This window comes from Botrytis cinerea, chromosome 7 (assembly GCF_000143535.2).
Source record: "Botrytis cinerea B05.10 chromosome 7, complete sequence".
In the NCBI taxonomy this organism is placed as follows: Eukaryota; Fungi; Ascomycota; class Leotiomycetes; order Helotiales; family Sclerotiniaceae; genus Botrytis; species Botrytis cinerea.
The window spans coordinates 1,945,111-1,961,657 of NC_037316.1; the positions used below are offsets into that span (position 1 = coordinate 1,945,111).

Here is a 16,547-nt window from a genome sequence, read left to right on the forward strand (position 1 = left end):
CACAGAAACCTAAGCGTCAAAGTGAAAAGATTTCATTCCCTAAAGCACAATCAATTACATTCCCTTGGAAATGAAGAATTTCATCCTCGAGCTCGGCCATTTGACCCCCGCCAATTGTTCTCCGACGGCACTCTAGTGACTCCCAAAGATATCGTCGAATACCATAAATCTAGTGGGATATCCTACTTGGCATATCCTGAAGCCGATTCTTTTTATTATGAATTCGGATTTTACTCCCCAAGAACAGTAGTGGTTGCAGTTGACGGTGCCTGTCCTGGCAATGGAACCATACAGGCTCAAAAATCCTCCTTTGGCGTGTTTTTTGGTCCAGACTCGCCTCTTAACACTTATGATACTATTACTCGACCATCCGGAGAGAAGCATACGAACAATTACGCAGAGTTAATGGCCATGCTTCATGCACTCGAGCTCCTCAAGCATCATAGCGAATTACGACAATGGATCTTCAAACACCCCCTGTTAATCGACTGTACGTTCAAAATAGGGGTAATCATCATTACGGATTCCAAGTTTGTACATGATTGTCTTATCTTGTGGCTTCCCAGCTGGTTGAAGAACGGATTCAGAACAATAGAGGGAAATCCAGTAGCAAATAAAGACCTCATTTTACGAATCCATCACATGATGGAGCTACTCTCAGGTGATCTAGATATCCAAATCTGGCACGTTAGAAGAGAGCATAATCGAGATGCGGATGAGCTGGCTATTCGAGCGCTTCGTACGTAAGTTATACATCGGGTACAATATATTGCCCCATGCAGCTGTCAACACGTTAGAAGAGAGCATGATTGAGATGTGGATGAACTTGATGTTGAAGCCCTTCGTGTGCAAGCTATACATCAGTGAAAATATATTACCTCACCAAGCCTTTAACATTTCAGATCTGGGATTATCTACCCTATCCCTCGAATAATGCATTTGGCGCATGATATTGAGATATTCCTCGAAAGAATTGTATGGAGATGAATTTGGGAGCAATAGCAATGTCCATGGTAGCGACTGGAAAAGACTGAGGAGCAAATTTCAGAACTCTCTTTGGACCGGAATACAAGTGATAATTCTTACATGTATCGAAAGCTCAGCCGTGCAGTTGTGTTTATCTTTCACTAGATGAGCCTGGCCATTATTCGTGTCCGGAAAGTGTCATCTGGAGAGCTAGGAGTTCATACAAGTATAAACTTGTAGACAAAATGCTCGACCGATTGATGATTGTGAGGCGGGAAAGCTACAAAAATAGAGTATTGACAATCAACTATTTTCGGATGGGAAGCTTCTCACTTCACCGTTGGAACTTATGTACAAGACTAATAAATTGGAATTCAGTCTTGAGCGAACATGATATGGTTTCGGGAGTGTTATCTTACACCACCGCACAATCTTTCCACAGCTTCGATCTTAACATAGATGATGTTTTTGAGGCTAGATTTCCCGATAGTATTGTCCTGTAGAGAACTCCACATTGAGTTCTATATTTTCCATAATGCATTTCAAAACGGATCCCAATTACTCGAGCAATCATTTCTTACTCACACCAGTAATACACACTCCCAGGAGATCAAATTGGTGCTGCTATACCATCTCCTCAATGTTCATCCCATTTTTGGATCATGGTACTATTACTACTCTCTCTAAATTTTTGTTCCCTACCTGAACATTAATAATATTAGTACCCCTCCTATATAAACAAAGATCTTTATTGCAACAGCATCCCGCAGTATCCAGCTTCCACAATCCATCCAGCAGATGCAGATCGAGGCTTTCGTTACGAGAGGAGAAATGGACTCGAAGTCCAATCTTCACGCACAGAAATGTAATCACACATACTACTCTACCATTCGACATACCTCCAGCAACAAGACGCCGACAGGTATATTCATCCACCGAACAATCTTGACGAGCCTTCGAGAAAATCACCGCGCCGAGGTTTTCCCCAAAGATTTTCTATAGTGGGATGGCTTACAACCAAGTCAGATAACATGGTTATATAGCGTAATAGCTGTATCAATCTCAAACGAGAGACCGTTTGGCCCTTAGGAGAGTCATAATCTCGGCCGCTCCTAGCTAGAGAGAAGAGAAAACGAAAAAGGATCATGAAGTAAATCAGATTCAAATTTATAAATTTGAAAGAACAAACAAGAAACAAAAATGAAATGTTCCACACCCCTTACTTATCCTTTCGTAAAAAGCTCAAAAAGTACAGAAAAGTAACCTCATGTCCTGCGTCTCCCATAGAAAATACATCTAGACAGACAATTCCAATAAACGTCGATATCTTTCCATATTAATATTATCTACCCCATATCCATATCCATTCCCACATCCATGCCCGTAACCATCTATATAAATCAAACTCCATTAAAAATTATTCCCTGTTCAACCCAACCCAACCCAACCCAATCCGATTTGATCCAATGTGATTCCATATTTAAGAGTTTCCAATACCTCGAGTGCAGTCTGATGATCGTAGTTATGTTACTTGTCGAATATGACCCGAAAAGTTAGCGATTAGAGAGATTGATTACATCTCGAATCTCGAATCTCGAATTTTAAATAGTCTTCGGATGTCGAGAACTCTTAATTATCAGACTGCAGCCCGCAGCTCGCAATATTAGAAACCGCTTTATTAATTGGGACACGCAACCCATTGAATACCCAACCATTGAACTTCTCACTCGAGACTGGCTCTTAACCGAATACCATCAGAAGTAAATTCACCAAACTCAAATCTTCCTCGACAACAAACACTCATCAATCGGTTGTTTCCACTCCCTCTTTTCATCCCCACAATACCAGCCCTCCTCAACCAATTCCTGTTCTTTCTTCCTCCACGACGAATACTTCCTCGCAGATTTATAATCCAGATCTCCCAAACGAGCTTCTACAACCTGGAAATTCCGATCCATACGAATATACAAAGAACAATCTCTTAGCGTCATCGCCACACAAAGTTCATGAGATGCTTTTTCCGGCTTCAAAGATGCTTTACCATCATATTCTGTCTGGAGATCGCGAAGGCGTTTGAGTAAAGGATTTTCGTGGATCCATTTTGCAAGTGATTGAACGGCAGGTGATTCACGAGGTTTGTGTAATATATGTGACGCTGATGCTTCATAATTTGCAAACTTTAACTTAGGATCATCATCGGTAAGCTTGAGTGGACAAAGATATGATTGAAGATCAGTGTTTTTTCTCTCCTCTCCAAAAGCGATCCGACGTGCGTGAAGGGCACACGTTCGACATCGTATGGCTTTCGATGGCATTTCATGAGATGGAGAGAGCCATTTTGGTTTAAATTCTACGACGGTTTCGTGTGCTGATTTCCCTGTGAATTTATTAATACGTGTAGCGAAAAAGAGCAACTATCAACTTACTGGGTGTCATATCTGTTACCAAAAGACCATAATCATCTTTCGCTAAGAAAGTACCACTTTGCGCCCTTGAACGATAGAATTTCCCTTTTGGTGGGGCAAGATGATTCGAGGTAGATGTACCACCAGGATTATCAAAACGTCTGAGATCGGTGTTCAGCCCAGGAATTACGTTGAGATGACCAATATAGACCAATTCTTGAGTAACTAATTGTTCTGGGTTGAACAGGGGTAAGATATATCCGAGCCATTGCTGGTGTGAATCTGAAGTTGGGGCTGTAGTAGGAACATCTTTTCGAAGACGTAATAATTTTCCTGGGCATCATTTAGTACCATTTTAATGTTATAGACCAAAAATATGAAGATATATTGTTCAATATCATTTGTCGAAAGGAAGTGAGAATAAGGTACCAGAGAGAAATTCTAATTCTTGATGACCCTTGTTCACTTCGGCAAGGTCTTGTGATCCTGGATCAAGCGTGATTTGATATATAACATTTGCAGCACCTTCTGCAAGAACTTTGATACTGATACGACTGGTGGGGAGACGATAAGGTTGAGCTGATAAAGGATTCATTATATTTGGATTTCTATCAAATTGATGTGAATGGAAAATTGGGGAAAAGATGACCGAGAAATGACTGAGGGAGGAATGAGTGGAACAGAAGAACAGAAACCGGATTGGGTCTTATGAAATAACGGGAACGAATGAAGCTTACTTAGTAAGTAATGTAATGCGTCATATCGGGCTTCTTCCGTTTGCCGTAATCGAAATTTAGCTTAAGCGCAAATGACGCTTGGACTTTTAGTGGTGGAGGAAGATGGGATGAAGTGGGAGGTATGAATGTATTGGAGCAAAAAGAGTCATAGAGAAATGAAACGTGATGAGGATTCCAGTAAAAGAATTCGGACGGATTTGGAGATGGAGATGGAATCAAATAGAATGGCCATTTACTTGGAAATACAATAATAATATGACCTAGCAGTGTGGTAATATAACGTTCTGTAGGTCTTGGACGAAAGTATGGTGAACATTTGCACCTGGAGACTATGTTGTAAAATGGCCAGCAGTATTGCATGGAGACTTTCGAGCTCAGTCATTCTCCATGCATCAAATGTAATCCCGACTAGAGTAAGACCAAGAAAGGAAGTGAGGTTTAATGAGATGGTTGGCTTCATGATGCTGGGAAATATGGAATGCTATTATCATATTGAAGTGTATGAGGGAAACATAGAGACTCATGGATCTGATATCACCGGAGAAAATTGGGGAAGAAGAAGCCTCCTACACTTTATCCCAATGTTCCTGCCAGAATCGCCCTTGAATGGAAGAGAACTCTTGGTGTTATTGATGTTATGGACATTATGGATGGAGATGAAGATGCATACTCCGGTGGTATATTGTATTCATGCTTCAAATTACACAACAACACTCCATACCTTCTCCGCAAACCATATAACACTTCATAGCTTCTCTGCCCATCGCATAACAACACTTCACACCTCTTTGCAAACCACGTAACACTTCACACCTTCTCTGCAAACCACCATGAAGCCTTCAGGCTGACGGCAATTGAAGGAATGACCCTGAAGAGGAAAGATCAAAATGCTGCATGAAGAGAGATGGTGGGCTAGAATTTCTATAGAACTTTCTATATGATTGAGTATCCATGTCTCTTTGGAGAGTAAAAGAGCAAAAGAAGGAGAGACGATGCAGAGATGCGGAGTGTGAAATGGACGAGATCAAACTACGATCTCTCGAGTGAGAAGCTGTATCTAACGAATGCCAAGCGACATTACATTCTATATGGATATTTTCCAATACTTTTGGTGAGTCGACATGAAACTGAATATTGTTGTTACCTTGTTAGCAATTCATCTCTTATCTCATCTCGTATATCAAATTAAAGCGTTCATGATCGGGTGAAGGATGAGTTAGTGAGACAAGTGCTGATCAGTGTTTAAGGTTGTCGTAAAAGTCCGATGTCAATCAAACAGAGATGGGACGAAAGGAACTGGGGGGACGTAACGGCCATAATACCATAATACCATAATACCATAATACCATAATACCATAATACCATAATACCATAATACCATAATACCATAATACCATAATACCATAATACCATAATACCATATTACCATATTACCATAATACCATATTACCATATTACCATAATACCATAATATGCATGAATGATTAATTATGCAAGGGTTGTACACATTCGAGACAGTAACGATGATTTTCCGGGATCAGTTCTGTTCCACGATGATCAAATTTCCGGGAAATTCCCTGTTGGGTTTTAAATAGAAATTTCTTCTTTTTTGTTTTTCTTTTTTACGAGGGACGGGAGGGGAAGGAAGCTTGGAGGGGATTGAGAGGCCGAGCACGTGCCGAGGAGAGAAGGAAGAAAAAAGATCTGGGTAGGACGACCAATGAGTGGTCAGGGCACATTTGAGTCTGTGAGCTGAGTGAAGTGAAGTGTGAAGTGTGAAGTGTGACGGGAAGTGAGGGGAAAGAAATGAAAAAAAAAAAAAAATCAAAATATGACGACGAAAGTTAAATAGGAGGAGTCGGGGATTTATTACTATATTTGCTGTCGTGATTATCGGAAGGACAGTAAATAGAGCAGTCTTTGCGATCGAATATATAGCACAGAACACAGAACACAGAACATATAACATATAACATAACACATAACATATAACACACAATATAACTATAATATACCAAACATAATACATCCTGTTGCGAAGAGATACATGTGTGATTATTCCTATTCCGTGTGAGTGATGGTATTATTATATTACTCTATCCTATAAAAAGGACCGGACATCGGCATAATGGCTTTCAAATGCCAGGGGTCCTACGGCGGGAGAAATGCGGAATGAAAAATTTACAAAGACTGGGAGGAGCTTCATTATCACTTTTATCGCTTTTTACATCCAATCCAATCCAGGACCCAGATCTTGTCCTGTCTCTCATCCACACGCACGCAAACATACACGACAAGAACATCAGACATTGATCATCTTCTGCTCGAGTGCCTATCGCGTCATCAAACTCACACCCTTCATCCTTTGCTTCTTTCCGTCGTCGTGCACACTAAGAGGATTAGCATCGACCGTTACGTCACACGATCATCAACAGCCTTTTTTGCTCGCACGATCAAATCCATCAACACCCCTCTCGAGTCGACGTCTTCTTCTATGAAGCTCCAGTCGGCGGACATCAATCCATAACTCCTTCGACATCGACCATCCGTCCTCAAACGACCTACTCCTGCGTAGGCACGTTGTGATCGTCGACATCTAATGTCACATCAACATGGCCTTCAACTTTAACTGGTCGCCGCTCACGGCCGATGCGGAATTCTATCAAAGAGCTCAAGAGATGCTCACGGCAGCTCTCAACAAATCTCCCAAACCTCCCATCATCAAAGATGACATTCTCGTCAACGAACTAAACTTGGGTTCGGTCCCTCCCGATTTGGAAATACTGGAGATTGGGGATTTGGCAGAAGATAGGTTTAGAGGAATCTTCAAGATGTGCTATTCGGGGGATGCTTTCTTGACTTTGAAAACAAGAGTTCAGGTACGTGTGCTGTGGCCTTTGCCGTCGTTGCCGTTACATTCTACATTCTACATTTCACACATTTCACATTTCACATTTCACACATTCCGCATCAACCTTCATTCTCCCACTTTTGATCGAACCCTTGATCGAACGACAAATGAGTTGTCATTGCAGAATTCTCGACGCGCATAGAGGGGAAGTCGCGTTTTAATTTAACCATCCAACTCGCATATCGCACATGCTTGACATATCCTATAACGCATAGCTAATATATCAACATAGGCTAATCCGCTCAACAATCATTTGTTCTCGAAACCATCATTCACATCTCCACAACCCCTCGCCGCAGATGCGGGGCTTACCATCCCATTACAAATCACGTTGTCGGATATCAAATTATCGGCGTTCATCATTGTCGTATTTTCAAAGTCCAAGGGATTAACCTTGGTCTTCCGAAATGATCCCCTCGAATCCCTCAAGGTCTCCTCCACCTTTGACTCGATACCGTTCATCAAGGATTATTTACAAAAGGAAATTGAGCAACAGCTGAGGACTTTGATGATGGATGAATTGCCTGCTATCATTCACAGACTATCATTGAGATTATGGTGTCCGGAATACAGAGCAAAGGAAGATCAAGAGATGGCCGAAGCGGCAAAGAAAACGAAAGACGAGGTGGCGGTAGACCCATTTGCAAGTCCACCACAAGATGCCGTTGATGCCCGTGGAAACGTTCTAGATGCGACGGAAATTTCCAATCTATCATTAGACGGGGGATCAGAGATTCACTCCTTGTTCTCGCAGAAGAACTTACTTCGATTAGCGGCACTGACTAACTCTCATCGAACATTGTCACTCTTCACTCCTTCTATTCGAGATGCGGTCTTCCGAGCTTGGGCACCTTCTGAAAGAGGAGATTCGGCTGGAACTACCACACCAGCAACTCCCTCACTTCAAAGACCTCAATCATCGCTTGGAAGTCAAAGTACCACTTATACATTTTCGAATAGAAGTTCCGATGATGGTCATGGCGGGATACCATCCAGACCGTCTTTGGTCAACATGAATTCGGCCACAACAGGATTAAGTCTTGGTGCAAATCGGGGTTCAAGATCACATCCTACAAGGAAGAAGAAGAATAGAGTGGTAAACTTGAGAAAGCCTAAAACTACGGAAAGTAGTGAGAGTGGAGAAAGTGAGACAGCTTCGACGACTGCAGTATCTGAACCAACTGTTCCATCCCGTATTCCAGAAGAGCCAGAAGATCTTCCAGTTACTCCACCATCCGGCAAGGTACGATTCAATAGTATTGATCTTGGAGATTCACCAAAGAAACTTCCACCATCTCGTTCTATGACTCCCGAACAAGTCAAAATGGATCAAATTCCATCACTTACTGTGCAGCCTTCTACCCCAATTAACACTCAGGAACAAAAGCGTCCTGCTTACAATCAATCCGCTTCCACTTCATACACCCCAGAGAAGTCAGCAATAACTCCACCACATACACCATTCTCATATCCACATGGTCTTCACTTCTCGACAACTGAATCACCATCAGGAATTCTCGAACAAGCTTGGATCATGAAGATGGCTTCTGAACTTGCTCGTCGTCAACATGATGATAAAACAGCTCGTCAAGGGTTCTGGTCTACATCAAGCAATGGAGATGATGCTCCTCCAGCCTATGAACCAAAAGCCTTGTAATGTAGGCTATATTACATTCAATTCAACCCATGTATAACATCTCGATTCTTTCCTTTGTTAATCATTTGACGGGAGTTTCATGGGAATAATTACGGACTTACGAACACTCCACTCTTTTGTGTTTTTGGAAGTACCTAATATCGATAAAAACTTTGGTGCTGCGATTTAGCGACTTACTTTTTTTGCTGGTCAAAAGATATGCTATACCTCATGGGAGGTTTGGCATCATTTGAATGTATGGATTTTGGGATGGGTTGGGTCGGGCAGGAAAGGGGTAGTATATCAATATTCTGGGTGGTTTTGGTGGTAGGTACACAAAAGTTGGTTCTTGAGGATTGTTTCGTTTTGAGCGATTTGGTTGCTTGGGGATTGTTGAGTCCTGATTTTCGAATTATGCGAAGAGGAGGAGAGAAGTTGGTTTGGATTTTTTATATACACGGGCTTTACGATTCCTTTCCTTGCAAATCGTTTTGAGCGATAATTCTCGCGTACTAACGAATTTCATTTGTCTTTGCCACCTTCAGATACCTTTCTTGCTTCGGTGCCACTTGTAGCATCATTTTAGAGAAGAGAAGTTTGGAGAGAAACAGTAGAGAGATGAGATGGATAGATGTAGTGAAATCCAATCCAGATATTATCTACATTTTTATGTGTGAGGGTTATGATATTGTGAATGTAGAGTGATTGTTAATCTGATAAATCTTCAATGAATCACTTTTCTTGTCTTTGTAGTTGAATGTACTGTTACTGAATGCCTACCCACCTACATACCTAGTAAGTATCCCGGTTTTACAGATCTAGTATCTAGTATCTAATATCTAATTATCTAGTATATCTAGATAATTAGATAGAGTGGGAGTTTGAATTCGAATTAAAGAGAATTAGGGAATTCTATTATCTGGATAGTGCAAGTAGTTAGTCGGCTAGTGAGTGAGCGAGTTAGTTTGTTTATTTGTTTTATAAGTAATAAATAATGAGGAATGAGGGTTTGAGAATGTTTTAATATTGTATTTTTGTGGGTTTGGTTGAGTAGCTGTGTGGGTGGGTGGGTGGATGGGTGGTGAGAGAGGGTTTGTGGGATGGGAGGGAGGTTTGGTGGGATAGGAGAAGGGAAGAGGGAAGAGGGAAGAGGGAATAGGGAAGAGGGAAGAGGGAAGAGGGAAGAGGGAAGAGGGAAGAGGGAAGAGGGAAGAGGGAAGAGGGAGGGGAGGGGATTTTAGATTTTTGGATTGTGGGGAGTGAGGAGTGAGGAGTAAGGAGTGAGTTAGAGAATGAAAAAGCTAATGAAATAGTAAGATACGAGGAAACCAGGAAACCAACAGCCCAGTATCGTATCCGAGCTAACATACCAATAGAAATGTATCAATAAGTTAATGTATTGACATATATATTCACTTATTAGTAATGTATATATAAGCTCACAAGATAACATAGGTATAGAGTATAGATATGTTAATATACTACTGGTACATCCACAAGTCAATATGCTAACGAAATAGGAAAGCTCGAAAATTAAAAAGCTAGAGAGAAAAGAACCTACCTACCTAGTATGCAAGCTAACATACCAATATTTCCACACACCGACACATAAATCGATACATTACACCCGCAAGTTCAATCAAGTCCACGAGATGACAAATTGAGATATCAATGGACTAGTATACAGTAATAAGCTAGCACCGTAAGATATTATAAACAAGCTATAGCGAGCGCGCTCACGCGTTATGAATATCGATATCGTGAGCTAGTGAGGGTAGTGTATCAGTATACTAGCGTGGTGATACATTGAAGGTGATAGATATATCATATCAACATACCAACAAGCCAAGGCAGCCCAAGAGTCACCACACTAACCAAAAAAAAAAAAAAAAAAAGGATGAAGTGAGAAATTCATGAATATAAGCGAATTTTCTAATCCCAAGCGAATTCGAACCGAGCACCTATTCAGATCTAGGTATTGTTTCAAGATGCAATATTTGATAATTTGAGAATTTGATGAATGGTTGATAGATAGATAGATACTAGGTACTCAATAAATTAGAGTAGTAGTAGCAGTAGAAGTAGAGGTATAAATGAAATGCAATGTAGAATTTCCATGATAGATGATGTACGAGACAAGATACATACAAAAAATAGACGAGTTTCTTTTTCTTTTCCTTCACAGAATTCAATGTGTTTGTATGAGTCCCAAGTATCTATCTACTTCTAATTACTTTCCTGTACTCCTACAAACTGACAAACATCGAGATGCTACTCTGATGTCTACCTTGACTGCCCCTCTCATCATCAGCCTTTATTTTACAACATTTCACCTCCTTTCTGATCCTTGTAAGACCCTTAGATATCGATTGTTATGTTGTAAATCGTGCTGACTCAATTTTGGTCGAGCATCTGAAAATGACCCGTGTACCCATTCTTCCTAATCCAACGCTTCCCTCGCAATATAGTATCAATATCGGCGAATGCCAGTCTCCGGTACCCTACCCTGTTTTGAAAACTATTCTTGGGACCTGTGCACCGTCCGTAATAGTGGGGAGAGCCTTCTAGCAATTTAAGCCTATGCAGTGGTGCGCCAATACTCCAATTATATGGATTTCCGATAGACTCCCAAGATTGCTTTACCCCTCGCGCATGTAGAATCGGGAACTCATTTAAACGTCCCCCAAACCCAATCGATGATTCGTAGAGCCCAAACACAATAGTGATTTCCATCCCCATTCCACTCCATTCCTATAATCAAGAATATACCCCTTCACAACGTTTCCAACTCTGCCTTTAATCTTTTCACTTCTTCCTCCTTCTCCCTTAATTCATTCCTCAACTCCTCATTCTGCCTATCCACCGTTTTCTTCCCCTCGGCCAGCTTCTTAACCTCCGCCCTCTCCCCGTCCTTACTAAATGGCTGTCCCGGTCTCTGCGTCATCGGTATAAAAACCGTTCTCTCCCCCACGCTTCCCACCATCCCTCCCCTCATCGTCCTCGTCGCTTTCCCCTTCCCCCCATTGTTTTTCTCTCTCGGCACGGGATTTGTTAGAACCTCATAGAATTGTTCATAAGGTTCATTAAAAACCATCTCGTCATATACCCAAGACCGAACCTCATTATCTCGATTTTGGGTAAATTGTAGTTGGTCATCGCCATAAGGTTCGAGGACGAGTCGATGCCAGAAACTTTGGGCTTTTTCGTTGGCGATTGGATCGTAGTAGATTTTTATTTGGATATCAAAACCACCCCAACCGGTCTCGGTGACTTGGAATGGATCGCCTGGTTTGACATTTTCGACCGCTAGAATCATGGGAAGATGAATCAGCACATTGGTTGCCATATAAGTAAAAGAGTACTGGATTCACAATCAATAGAGCGTGAGGCGCAAAGACTTGCGCAAGTTGACCAACACAAAAACAATAAAATACATACATCTCAAGTGCTGCGGATAAGTATCGTGTAGTTTGAATTGCACTTTTCGACACCAATATGTAATATCCACGTCGTCGACTCCCTTTACAAATACAGTCCATTGATGCGTATGTTCCTCTGGTGTCCCCTCTGGTTTTGGATATTTCGGACTGAATTTGTGAGATGTCGTACCATATACAAAGGGTCTATAGATTGAGACGCCTTTTGTGCGTTTTTGGGTATTCGGCGGTGCCATGCTTCCCGCAGATAGATCGATATGTAGCTGTGGTGATATTCTTGTTGTTGTTGATGAGGGGCAGACTGAAAATCGTAGATGAAGATTCAAAATGGCTGAAGTCTGAAGTCTGAAGTCTGAATTCTGAATTCTGTAGCTCGGTCGATAATTATTAAGGTTTAAGCCAAGCTAATATATCCATCCCAGGCTTGACTAGCCCTGGAAAGTTCTAGATCATTAGTGGTCAATGATTCACTTACAGAGGGCCATGACCATATATATACTGACGTCTACAAGAATACGATGGACGGGCGTTAGAAGATCCGATGAGTACCAGGATTGGAAGAATATCAAAAGATCGAGAATAGAGATCCATCAGATGTTTTCCTTCTCTTCCTTTTCTTGACCATTCTATACGAAATTCGAATCGACGACGAGTATACAGATATGTCAGTCACCAAGAGAATCGTCGTTTGTGGTGGGAATGGGTTTTTGGGTTCGAGAATCTGTAAATCAGCAGTTGCAAGGGGATGGGATGTGACCAGCATTAGGTACGTTGAAAGATGGAGTTTGGAGCTCCAATGCGATACCCCTCCATTCCTTTTGATTTTCACCAATTTCTCATATTCTAATACTAATGGTCTTCAATTCAGTCGATCCGGCGAACCAACTTGGTCTTCGGTATCATCTTCTCCTACACCACCCGCGTGGTCTCATAAAGTAACTTGGGAACGCGCCGATATCCTCAAGCCATCCACATATGCTCCCCTCCTCAAATCTGCAGACTATGTCGTTCATTCCATGGGAATTCTTCTCGAAGCCGACTACAAAGGTGTCATATCCGGTCGCGAATCCCCCATTTCCGGACTCTCTCGCGCATTTTCTTCATCCAAAGCCGGTTCTCAGAATCCATTGACTCGTCAACCAGGCGAGGATTTACATTCTCAAGAGAGAGATGGCCAAATAACCTACGAACTTATGAATCGAGATTCTGCTATTACACTCGCTTCTGAATCTTACAAAGAAAATGTCCCAGCATTCGCGTATATAAGTGCAGCAGGCGGAGCACCAGTTTTGCCTCAAAGATATATAGATACGAAGCGTGCGGCCGAAAGTACCATTGCCAGCGAGTTCCCAAAGATGAGGAGTGTGTTTGTTAGACCTGGTATGTTATATGATAGCTCGAGGAAGATTACTATGCCATTGGCGGCGGCGACAGGTTTGGGTGCCGCGTTTAATGAGCTCACGGGAGGAATGTTTGGGGGGATCATGGGGGCTGCGGGTGTCAAACCGCTCAAGGCAGATGTGGTTGCTGAAGCTGTTGTGGAGGCTTTGAGTGAGGATAGTGTTAAAGGTCCTGTCGAGGTCAAAGAGATTGAAGAATTGGCCGAGAAAGCTTGGAGAAAGGGTATGTTATAAATGAATAATGATCGAAAATTGCCTATTGTGGCTTTGTATTTGTATTTTAGACTATAGAGTGTTTGAACAACTCCGCAAAATCTATCCACCCAATCCCTCGCATAATTATATAGCTGTACCACGCTCAAAACTATCTCTAACTTCCGCAGTGTACTAAAAAATGGTTAGCAGATGCAAAGGAAATGAGAGCGTGAACTTTGCTTACCTTGTTGTAAAACCTCGACAGCTTCTGGTTGAACTGCTTGTTTTTATCATTGATATAAGTAACATCTCCATCCTCTCCATTTGCCGCATTCCTCGCCCTTTGTTTCTTCAATCTTGCCTCTTCCGCCTGTTGTAAATCCTTAACCAATCTATCCACGGCCGCCTTCTCTGGTTTGTGTTCCACAAATCCTGTCGAATCAGCCGTACTATAGAAAGTTCCATCCTTATCCACAGCAACCAATTCCCCATCATCTGTCTCCACAATCTCAAGACCTCCAGATGCCGCAGCTTTCTCTACAGCTGCCATCTTTTCCTTTTCATAAAATTCCATATCGGGCTTCAGATCGCGGATCTGTCGTTTATAAACCTTTCGACTGTCTTGTCGATAATCTTGAAATGCTTGATCATCTCGATGCGCCTCCTTTTTCTTAAGTCGCTTATCCCATCTTTCACTCTCATCGATAGTCCAATCCCAAGCTCGTTTGCGCTCGAAATCTTCGCCAGCAGCTTCGGCGTCGGCTTTGAGAAGATTGTGGGATGCGACCGCAGATTTGCGATTCAAGGATGTGAGGAGATTAGGATCGGTTGCTAGACGTTGCGATTCGAGAGTGGCCTCTTTGAGATTCGTTTGAGCGGACGATTTGGCGCGGGCTTGAAGAGCTTTGAATCTTTCTTGTCGTTCTTTGGCTTTGGCGGCGGCATCTGAGGTGGCAGAGGATGCGGTTGATGGCGTGGGTTCGCTGGTTTTCTTAGGAGTTGCGTCTGATGGTGTATCTGTTGGTTCTTCTGCGTTGGTGACGGTATCGAGTGGTTGCACTTCCTCCGATGATTCAGCTGTTGCGCGCGTCTTTCTCTTCTTTGCTGGTGGCATTTTCAGAAGATCTATGATAAATTTGCGTTTTTGGGATTGTAAGTCGAGTTCTGAGGGGATTTGACGTTCTCAAAGTAGTTGTAGAGACCCAATTTGGTTTGTGCTTTTAAATCTGGATGGATGTTTGCGGTTTGTGTAGAAATGATGGGATAATTGTGGTTGTTGTTGATGAGAAAAGAGCCTAGAGGCGGACGCTACTAAAATGGCGGTCTTGCTGACTAAGATCTCATCTGCTAATGTTACCCCGGATTTACTAGAGCTAAGGCAAGTGGAGCTTTCGCTGTTAATATTGCCTTATTAGCCGTTAGCTTCACATTTAGGATAATCAGCTGTTATTTACTAATGTAATCCGTATGAAGACACAACTTCAAAAGATTTACTCTCTTTCCGCATCGTCTTGACATCACAATGATGAATTGCCAAAAAGCTATATTGTCGATATACCGGCGCACTATCAAGTCCTCCAATTTCCCCGCAATCTCGAAATCCACCAGGCGATTCAAAGGTTATAAAAGTGAAGAACCGCTGGTCCTCCCAAGAGTAGTAATCGACCTCGACGCTCCCGAAAATCCTGCCGTGCGCGATTACGATGAAATAAAAGACAATGTCCTAACACCATTCCAACAACAGGTTGTCAGATCCACGGAAAAGGCCAAAACTAGACGTGCAAAACTGGTTCGCAAACAATTAGAACTGGGAGTGGAGGGGTTTCCTCGCAGAGGTGGAAGGAAAAACCAGCGAATTAGAGATCAATCTCTAGAGCATGAGTTAGCATACAATCCAGATGCTTCCCCGCCGAATGTCACAGCCATGGATTTAATGACTTATGCGCTGATGGGGAATCCATTCGTGGCTAAGGCATCAAAGAAGCCTCCCCATGTGAGGGACGTACATATGGAAGGGTTATTCACGGCTCATAGTATTAATTTTAAGGATACAGCAAATATGACAATCAGGGCTTTGACGGAGGACTTTGATATTTCGACGGATGGGCAAGGTGGAGAGAATGTGGATACAGAGGGGAATCGAGAAATTGTGAGAAAGAGGAAAGAAAGAAGTAAGATGCGAGAAATTGAAGAGGGAGAGCTTGTGGAGCACGAGGTTGAAACACAGTCTCGGGAACTCAACTGGGGATAGAAAGGGGCCTGGAAGATAAATCAAAAGGTTACAATCTAGATTATGAAAAAGGTCGGAGAGGGAGCCAGATAACAATCAGATCAGCTCTTACAATGAAGGGCCAGAATAATCTATAAGCTATCAGAAGATGATCCTGATCGTCCAAGAGTACCTACCCTAGACTCATTTTGATATCCCTTGTTCTTACAGCCTGAAAGTAGAGTCCCTAGAGCCCAGTAAGTATCGACAACTATCTTGTTACTTGACCTTGTATCTAAATGCTAGCCTAGAATTTGTTCTGATTCCTAATAGCGTTGGGAATCGATTTTCGAGAGGGAATTATCCGGAAGACAATTAATCATAAGCACACGCATTGATGGCTTTTTGGATTACAATTCCCGCATCTCTATAAACGCAACGAGATAGAATTCATGATGCAGAAGACGGATTAATTACAGAACTTCGATTCCAACAAAAGCTCATGACCCCTGTCGAAAGAATGCCTCTGCGGCAGCGTATTAGAAATTTTCTACTCAAGATGCCGTGGAATGCTAGTTCTACACGCTCATCAGTCATAGACCCTCGTCATAGGGGAATTAGTACAGTACTAGCTCATCTACGAGACTTGGC

The 16,547-nt window shown here is 42.2% G+C and overlaps 6 protein-coding genes across 6 annotated transcripts; 3 read left to right on the forward strand and 3 right to left on the reverse strand.

Annotated features, from left to right (window-relative positions):
* Positions 1–2,112: 2,112 nt before the first annotated feature.
* BCIN_07g05240 (hypothetical protein) lies at positions 2,113–4,146 on the reverse strand. The gene is made up of 3 exons (XM_001552110.2): positions 3,801–4,146; positions 3,393–3,704; positions 2,113–3,343 (listed from the first exon to the last, which is right to left on the reverse strand). The coding sequence occupies exons 1-3, from the start codon at positions 3,964–3,966 to the stop codon at positions 2,742–2,744; spliced, it is 1,080 nt and encodes a 359-aa protein (XP_001552160.1). The 5' UTR covers positions 3,967–4,146; the 3' UTR covers positions 2,113–2,741.
* Positions 4,147–6,145: 1,999 nt separating this feature from the next.
* BCIN_07g05250 (hypothetical protein) lies at positions 6,146–9,438 on the forward strand. The gene is made up of 2 exons (XM_001552108.2): positions 6,146–6,987; positions 7,252–9,438. Exons 1-2 carry the CDS (start codon positions 6,721–6,723, stop codon positions 8,674–8,676), a joined length of 1,692 nt encoding a protein of 563 aa, XP_001552158.1. The 5' UTR covers positions 6,146–6,720; the 3' UTR covers positions 8,677–9,438.
* Positions 9,439–10,680: 1,242 nt separating this feature from the next.
* Positions 10,681–12,543, reverse strand: Bcyaf9. The gene is made up of 2 exons (XM_001552107.2): positions 12,094–12,543; positions 10,681–11,961 (listed from the first exon to the last, which is right to left on the reverse strand). The coding sequence occupies exons 1-2, from the start codon at positions 12,326–12,328 to the stop codon at positions 11,429–11,431; spliced, it is 768 nt and encodes a 255-aa protein (XP_001552157.1). The 5' UTR covers positions 12,329–12,543; the 3' UTR covers positions 10,681–11,428.
* Positions 12,544–12,577: 34 nt separating this feature from the next.
* On the forward strand, positions 12,578–13,764 carry BCIN_07g05270 (hypothetical protein). The gene is made up of 2 exons (XM_001552106.2): positions 12,578–12,858; positions 12,961–13,764. Exons 1-2 carry the CDS (start codon positions 12,755–12,757, stop codon positions 13,724–13,726), a joined length of 870 nt encoding a protein of 289 aa, XP_001552156.1. The 5' UTR covers positions 12,578–12,754; the 3' UTR covers positions 13,727–13,764.
* A 25-nt stretch (positions 13,765–13,789) lies between these two features.
* On the reverse strand, positions 13,790–15,012 carry BCIN_07g05280 (hypothetical protein). The gene is made up of 2 exons (XM_024694132.1): positions 13,932–15,012; positions 13,790–13,879 (listed from the first exon to the last, which is right to left on the reverse strand). Exons 1-2 carry the CDS (start codon positions 14,799–14,801, stop codon positions 13,832–13,834), a joined length of 918 nt encoding a protein of 305 aa, XP_024549921.1. The 5' UTR covers positions 14,802–15,012; the 3' UTR covers positions 13,790–13,831.
* Positions 15,013–15,047: 35 nt separating this feature from the next.
* Positions 15,048–16,374, forward strand: BCIN_07g05290 (hypothetical protein). Its single transcript, XM_024694133.1, has 2 exons — positions 15,048–16,153; positions 16,208–16,374. The coding sequence occupies exon 1, from the start codon at positions 15,210–15,212 to the stop codon at positions 15,936–15,938; it is 729 nt and encodes a 242-aa protein (XP_024549922.1). The 5' UTR covers positions 15,048–15,209; the 3' UTR covers positions 15,939–16,153; positions 16,208–16,374.
* The last annotated feature ends 173 nt before the right edge of the window (positions 16,375–16,547 follow it).

Excerpts from the sequence above, each read along its gene's own strand:
- BCIN_07g05240 (XM_001552110.2), bottom strand. The coding sequence starts at position 3,966 with ATGAATCCTTTATCAGCTCAACCTTATCGTCTCCCCACCAGTCGTATC. Across the intron at positions 3,705-3,800 it reads AGAATTAGAATTTCTCTCTG|GAAAATTATTACGTCTTCGA; the intron begins GTACCTTATTCT and ends AATGATGCCCAG. Across the intron at positions 3,344-3,392 it reads GGTAACAGATATGACACCCA|GGAAATCAGCACACGAAACC; the intron begins GTAAGTTGATAG and ends ATAAATTCACAG.
- BCIN_07g05250 (XM_001552108.2), top strand. The coding sequence starts at position 6,721 with ATGGCCTTCAACTTTAACTGGTCGCCGCTCACGGCCGATGCGGAATTC. Across the intron at positions 6,988-7,251 it reads CTTTGAAAACAAGAGTTCAG|GCTAATCCGCTCAACAATCA; the intron begins GTACGTGTGCTG and ends ATATCAACATAG.
- Bcyaf9 (XM_001552107.2), bottom strand. The coding sequence starts at position 12,328 with ATGGCACCGCCGAATACCCAAAAACGCACAAAAGGCGTCTCAATCTAT. Across the intron at positions 11,962-12,093 it reads TTATCCGCAGCACTTGAGAT|CGGTCGAAAATGTCAAACCA; the intron begins GTATGTATTTTA and ends CCATGATTCTAG.
- BCIN_07g05270 (XM_001552106.2), top strand. The coding sequence starts at position 12,755 with ATGTCAGTCACCAAGAGAATCGTCGTTTGTGGTGGGAATGGGTTTTTG. Across the intron at positions 12,859-12,960 it reads TGGGATGTGACCAGCATTAG|TCGATCCGGCGAACCAACTT; the intron begins GTACGTTGAAAG and ends TCTTCAATTCAG.
- BCIN_07g05280 (XM_024694132.1), bottom strand. The coding sequence starts at position 14,801 with ATGCCACCAGCAAAGAAGAGAAAGACGCGCGCAACAGCTGAATCATCG. Across the intron at positions 13,880-13,931 it reads TGTCGAGGTTTTACAACAAG|TACACTGCGGAAGTTAGAGA; the intron begins GTAAGCAAAGTT and ends ACCATTTTTTAG.
- BCIN_07g05290 (XM_024694133.1), top strand. The coding sequence starts at position 15,210 with ATGATGAATTGCCAAAAAGCTATATTGTCGATATACCGGCGCACTATC.